Source organism: Xenopus laevis, chromosome 1S (genome assembly GCF_017654675.1).
Source record: "Xenopus laevis strain J_2021 chromosome 1S, Xenopus_laevis_v10.1, whole genome shotgun sequence".
In the NCBI taxonomy this organism is placed as follows: Eukaryota; Metazoa; Chordata; class Amphibia; order Anura; family Pipidae; genus Xenopus; species Xenopus laevis.
The window spans coordinates 194,021,944-194,029,316 of NC_054372.1; the positions used below are offsets into that span (position 1 = coordinate 194,021,944).

The 7,373-nt window shown below is 40.4% G+C and overlaps 1 protein-coding gene across 6 annotated transcripts in view; it reads left to right on the forward strand.

Moving 5' to 3' along the window:
- Positions 1–7,074, forward strand: part of zbtb7c.S (zinc finger and BTB domain containing 7C S homeolog) — a 112,941-nt gene extending 105,867 nt beyond the window's left edge. For all 6 annotated transcript variants that reach the window (XM_041580644.1, XM_041580641.1, XM_041580642.1 and 3 more), the window contains exon 3: positions 5,544–7,074. In XM_041580644.1, coding sequence (XP_041436578.1) covers positions 5,544–6,147 — 604 coding nt within the window. In that variant the 3' untranslated portion in view covers positions 6,148–7,074. The remainder of the gene's footprint in view (positions 1–5,543) is intronic.
- Positions 7,075–7,373: the final 299 nt, after the last annotated feature.

Genomic DNA, 7,373 nt, shown 5'->3' on the forward strand with positions numbered 1-7,373 from the left:
TGACATTATTTATACTTTTTGAAGAAATAGATAACTGTGATGGGTATATTAAGGGTTTCTGTGTTATGTGGACTTCTTTATCAAATTTTGGTTTGGAAACTGGAGTTCATCTTTAATACTGAATTTCATTGAATGCATGTCTCTACCCTAACCCTAATGCCAAACTGAGCTAATTTGAAAATAAACGCAGGCCAGGAATCAGTCCCTACGACTGAATAACTGCTCTTCTGTGCCTGCACCTGGAACCACTGCATTTATCTGCTGGTTGAGAGTCAGCCCACTGTGCCCTTGGCCTTACTGAGCTCACAGCACTAGTCTGAAATAAAGTGATTGATACAATACAATTAATCACAGCAGCAAAGCATTCTGTGTAAATTGGGCCTTGAAAACTAGTAATAATACTGGAGTAAGGTACAGTGAGGGTAATACTATGTACACTAAACATCTGCTGCCACCTAGTGGTACATTCAGAATGTTTGACGTTCTCTAATATTATTTTACATTGTTTTAAAGGGATTCTGTCATGATTTTCACGGTGTCATTTTTATTTCTAAATTTACACTGTTTACACAAATAATTCACTCTACAATATAAAATTGAATTCCTAACCCAACAAGTGTATTTAGTTGTAATATTGGTGTGTAGGTGCATCTCAGGTCATTTTGCCTGGTCATGTGCTTTCAGAAATAGCCAGCACTTTAGGATGGAACTGCTTTCTGGCAGGCTGTTGTTTCTCCTACTCAATGTAACTGAATGTGTCTCAGTGGGACCTGGATTTTACTATTGAGTGTTGTTCTTAGATCTACCAGGCAGCTGTTATCTTGTGTTAGGGAGCTGCTATCTGGTTACCTTCCCATTGTTCTGTTGTTAGGCTGCTGGGGGGGGGGGGGGGGGGAGGGGGTGATATCAGTCCAACTTGCAGTACAGCAGTAAAGAGTGACTGAAGTTTATCAGAGCACAAGTCACATGACTGGGGGCAGCTGGAAAACTGACAATATGTCAGATTTCAAAATTAAATATTAAAAAATCTGTTTGCTCTATTGAGAGATGGATTTCAGTGTAGAATTCTGCTGAAGCAGCACTATTAACTGATGTGTTTTGAAAAAAAAAACATGTTTTGCCATGACCGTATCCCTTTAAGAATCAGAACCGAAGAAGAAAAAAGCGCTGTAGTTGCTCTCAATAGCAATTATATTTACAAAAAAAACAAACAAAAAAAAACAGTTTCATGGATGAATACTTGGAAGTAGTTTAGAATTATATATTTCTTTATTATGCAAAAAAAGTCCCTTTAAGGCTGTACGGGATAGAGAAAAGGAAGTCACTGTGGTCCAAAAACACAGTAATTTGTGTCTCAAGACTGTTCGTTTGGTTCCCACAGAGGTGCCACCTGCACGGCTACAGATGCAGCAGATTCTATGGAGGCAGGGACAGGACTAGATGGATATATAATGGGGTAATTCACACCAAAATGTACACACACAGCATTATAGCCAGTGGGGGTTCAGCATATAAAGAGGAGCAGCACAAGACACGGAACACTGGGCTGAGAAGATTTGTTCCACATGGTGCCCTGACTTTATTTTACTGCTGTGTGATTCCTAAAAGACACACTTGGTAGCGATGCACCGGGAATACCTATGCCCCAATATGATGCAGCAATGCCAGGCTGAATTGTATTGTCAGATAATTCTGTGCACGATGCTTTGTGAGATTAGTTGGCAGTAATGAATGAATTGATCTAGGATTGATTGAGAAACCGAAGAACAATGTGATAGCAACTTGCCCTGCTGTCGCCATGTTATTCTGCTCTATAGCAACTGGCCTGTGGGGCACCACTCTATGTAGTGCCCGTCTCACTCCTCTCTAGACAGCTCTGCATGTTTCTCAGAAAGAGACACAACATTAGTGGTGGAATGATGCCTGACATATAAGTGCTGGTAACCTTGATGGTACAGTCCTGAGCATATCAGCAGTACAATAAATAAAGCCCTTTCCCACACTTGATCCTGATGGAGTTCAGTTCCCATATCTGCCTGGGTTTGGCCCGTTATCCACTTACTTTGTCCTTCACATATAAAAATCTTTTCCTGTTAAAATTAACCATAATGCCTCTGCTAGACTCAACCCACACCCCTGCCAGTCTGCTGATCCCCTGCCAAATTCATGTAAAGGTCACAATCTGCCCCTCCTGTATGTGACTTATTGCCTTTTTATCCCCCCTTTCACCGGTACTGTGTTGTTCCTGACTTACTGAACGTTTCATTCCCAAAGGGGCAGATTTATCAAGGGTTGAATTTCAAATTTGAATTTTCGGGTTTCAAAACTGTCAAATTCGACTATGGAGTTATTCAAATTTGATTCGAGTTTTTTTTTAAAAAAAAAATTTGAATTCTATTTTTGAGATTTATTATACTGTGGCCCTTTTAAGGGGATAAAATTAAAATCCCATTTTTAACTTTCTTTAATGAAAAAGAAACCAATCTCCAATATACTTCAATTAAAAAATGTGTACCGTTTATATAAGAAACCTGACTGCATGCAGTGAAATTCCCCCTTCATTTTACTTGCTCTGACAGCTGCAGTTATGGAAACTGCAGACTATCCCTAACTGCTCTGCAGGGAAAATATCATACTTTCAAACAACAGGGGGGAGCCCCCGCTTTACTTCCCAGAACTCGAGCAGCTTTGTTTGTTTCCCTGTAACAACTGTGTAGATTTGTATCCACAGACCCAGTGCAGTCTGTATATTCTGATTATTAATCAGTCTTGCTGTATCGGCTTCTATGGCAGATATTATTTGACTTGTGCTGTTTTAAACATTTATGACGATCCCTAAGCTTAACCTCCTAACTGAAGCCCAGACCACACTGAGCATGTGCACAGTCTTGGTCTTGCAAAGATGTTTAACAAAGTTACAAGATGACAGCCCCCTGTGCCAACTTTGAAAGTATAATTCATTTGTTTAATTGGGCTTGTGGTGCATTAAGTTTATGTTTATATTTAGTATACAAAATACAGCATTTCTAACATTATTCTATTTTTGACTTTAGTTGCCCTTTAAGAACTCAAATTAGACTATTTGCCACCTGCCAAATTGCTGTATAAGTCAATGGGAGAGGTCCAGGGATCAATTTGTTGATGTTTGCAGTCTTCCTGACATACGGGTTTTTTTTTGTAAAACTCGAATGAGTAGATCCTATTCACCCGAGTTTAAAAAAATGTGGTTTTTATAATAAATTTTGATTGGTCAAATTTCAAGTTCATAGGAGTTTATGGGAGTTTAAAAAAACTTAAATGAATTCGAAATTCGACCCTTGATAAATCTGCCCACTAGTCTCCAAATATCTCTGTATGTAACTCCCATACCTTAACTGCCCTGACCCCTAGTCCAAAGACCTTCCCAATCTGTGGGGTTGATCCCTGCACCCAAAGTCATGTATGACAAGGTCTATTTCCAAGAGAAATTGTTGTAAAAGGGGCTATATTGTGTGCCACCTGCAAAGTACGAGACATGTCAGAAGGGCACAATCTTTTTAAATGTGCCTTTTTTTTTGGCACCTACTGAATTTCAATATAAGGAATTGTCTATTGGCCACTGGAGCAGTAATATTCAAGGTTGGACTGGGACGGTGGGATACCGGGGAAAAACCCAGTGAGCTCTATTGGCCCAGACCCGCCGTTTCCGGGCCGGTTGCAATGTTGCCAAACTAGCATATCTCTCCCTGATATGCCCACATTGAAGTGGGTGATATCGGGCTGATCTGATCGTGGGCTCTAGGGCACAACGAACGGATCATAATGCATCTGATACGGGCAGTCGATCGGGGAATCCCATTGGATGGTCCCACACACGTGCCAATAAGGTGCCGACTCGGTCTGTCGCCAGCTTTTTTCAGCCTGTGTATGGGGGCCTTTAGTTTCCAGATACAGGTAGAACTCTTACAGATAAAAATAGGGACTACCTTCTATGGAACAAAGCACCTGCCAGAAATATCAGACCAAGTCCTACTTTGTGCCCATTCCAAGTCTCTCCTTTACACTCTTGTTTTTCTTATCTTTTATCCTCTTCTGAATCTAATCTCCCACACATTTCTCACTTAATTCTATTATCTAGCATTGTGCAAATCCACATTTTCCTTTGGTTACTTGTTAGGAAGTTATACAGTAACTGGATAGAAGGGCTATGAGAGGTGATAAGAAGTGTGTACTTGCCAGCAACAAAATTTAAAGTGCAACAATCGTGAAAATGAAAATATTATCTTCAGCATACTGAAATAAGAAACTTTCTAAATACAATCAATTACATATTCGGTACCGTTTCTGAAATAATCAAGTTTATCTTCACTAGTCCTCTCTCAGCATCTGCTTTTGCCTAGAAGATGTATTAGAAATCACCAGACATCATGTCTCTCTACATGCAGAATTTGTGCAAAAGGCAGTTATTTTGTTACATTTTGTTTGTACTGAGTGAGCTCTAATTCATCTACTAGGAAAGGAGCCCCCCTATAACATATATTGGATCATTCATCTGACACCCAACTCCTGAATGAAGACAGAATGAAGAGAAACAGATGCTGAGAGAGGGGCAGTGATGATCAACTTGTTTATTTCAGAAACGGCACAGAATATTTAATTAATTGCATTTAGAAAATTTCTTACTTCAGTATGATGAAACTTATATTAAATTTTCATTGTTGCGATAGTTCCCCTTTAAGCTTAAGAAAGACTGAAACTGACAGATAAGAAAAATCAAGAACATTTATATATTTGCACTATTTCCATTAGAAATGTGCTAAATTAAAGAGATCCTGTCATCGGAAAACATGTTTTTTTTTTCAAAACGCATCAGTTAATAGAGCTACTCCAGCAGAATTCTGCACTGAAATCCATTTCTCAAAAGAGCAAACAGATTTTTTTCTATTCAATTTTGAAATCTGACATGGGGCTAGACATTTTGTCAATATCCCAGCTGCCCCAGGTCATGTGACTTGTGCCTGCACTTTAGGATGGAACTGCTTTCTGGCAGGCTGCTGTTTTTCCTTCTCAATGTAACTGAATGTGTCTCAGTGAGACATGGGTTTTTACTATTGAGTGTTGTTCTTAGATCTACCAGGCAGCTGTTATCTTGTGTTAGGGAGCTGTTATCTGGTTACCAACCCATTGTTCTGTTGTTAGGCTGCTGGGGGGAAAAGGGGGGGGGTGATATCACTCTAACTTGCAGTACAGCAGTAAAGAGTGATTGAAGTTTATCAGAGCACAAGTCACATGACTGGGGGCAGCTGGGAAATTGACAATATGTCTAGCCACATGTCAGATTTCAAAATTGAATACAAAAAATCTGTTTGCTCCTGTGAGAAATGGATTTCAGTGCAGAATTCTGCTGGAGCAACACTATTAACTGATTCATTTTTAAAAAACATTTTTTTTCCCATGACAGTATCCCTTTAAGCTGGTGGAACCTATTTAGAGGGTCGCCAAATATTTTCCATTGTCAATCACACAAAATGAAATATTAAGCATTTGTTTTTTTTCCCTTGTAGGCAGGACAAGCTGAAGATACACATGCGGAAACACACAGGGGAGCGGCCATACTTGTGCATTCACTGCAACGCCAAGTTTGTTCACAACTACGACCTCAAGAACCACATGCGCATCCACACGGGAGTACGACCCTACCAGTGCGAGTTCTGCTACAAGAGCTTTACTCGCTCCGATCATCTTCATCGTCACATCAAGAGACAGAGCTGCCGGATGTCCAGACCCAGAAGAGGGAGAAAGCCTGCGTCCTGGAGAACGGCCAATCTAATGTTTGCCCGTAACAACCGCCAGGAGGATAAAAATTTCCTGATGATGCCCCCTGGTCTGGATGGGACCGTGTGTGTTCCAGGGCCCAGCCAAAAGCATTTTATGGAGGAGGCCAGAGGCATAATCAACCTGCAGGACTTGGAAAGCCAGTTTGAAGACTCCCAGATGACACTGTTAGAAAAGGCCCATTTGGAACCGGAAAGAAACGGCAGACTCTTTGCATTTCCATTGTCTCATAGCGAGACCCTCTCTCCGAGTCAGTTCCTGGTTGGTGGGAACCCTTGGGACCTGTCGTATAACCACTCATCAGTGGCGGAAACAGTAAAGAGCTACAGTTAAACTTTGTAACAAGGACTGACGATGTGCGACAATGTACTTTGTAACATACGCAATGTTTTATAGATATTTAACCCCCCAAACGGGGGGTCTTAATCGCTGACACACAAATCCTCTCCAAAGAGTGAGTGCACACTCACATATATACATCAGTATAATACTGATCTACGTGTCTATGCCCCTGCCACTCACACCCATATACACATGAACAGTTTTGCTCCCTCTTTTTAATTCCGACATGGGGCTACAGGCGCTAATAGGTTTATTTATTATGATTTCAATATCTGAAGCCCCCTATTAACGGACAGTGGAAATAATTTCACAGCATTTGACACAGAACCTTTACCAATTTGCTGGTCCTCATGGTTTACATGTAATTTTATCTGAATTACAATTACACGCATGATTAGGCACAGGATTAAAGGGGAAGTTAACCTTAGACTGAACTTGTAATATATGATGTGATAACAGGTCTGGACTGATAATGAAAATAGGCCCTGGCATTTCAGGTACCAATCAGTCCACACAGAGGCCCAAATAGCCCCCACCAACCCACTAAATACTGACTTTCTATGTCACTTTATAGCAGCCCCTCTAGCATTTGCCAGAACCCACAGGTTGCCAGTCCGGGTCTGTGTGATAGCCATATTCTGTAGTGTATTTGCTTTTCTATTCTGCCTTTTTCTGACCCAAATGATAGGTAAGAAATTATGTCTGATTGTATCAGGTCCGTAAGATCAACAACCAGAAATCAGATGTTTTTTTTTTTTTAATCTTTGAGTTTAGGTCTCATCCATTGTCTAGTCTTCATTCACACTGCTGCCTGTTGCTAGGCTAAATGGAACCATAGTAACCAAATAGAAGTGGAAATAGCAAACTAAAAAACTGCAATCCAAAAAAAAAACCAAACCTTTAAAAAAACCACCAAAACACAGCTGCTAAATAGCTTGGAACAGAACTATCTACATCACACTCTGAATACATTTAAGAGAAAATGCACCTTGCTTGGCCCACTACCACCATACAATGCAAAGGGGGTTCTTCAACAAATTCTCAAATTCTCTCAAAACAAAAAAAAGAGTTGGTATATAAACACCGGTGCCAAGTGCTACAGGGGTATAGGTGGGAATGCAGTGATTTGCAGTTGTACTTGATTCAGAGCTAATCTGTGAGCTAGAGGTCTACAGCCAAGATGGATAAGTAACTATTTGAGAGCCACACATAAGTTT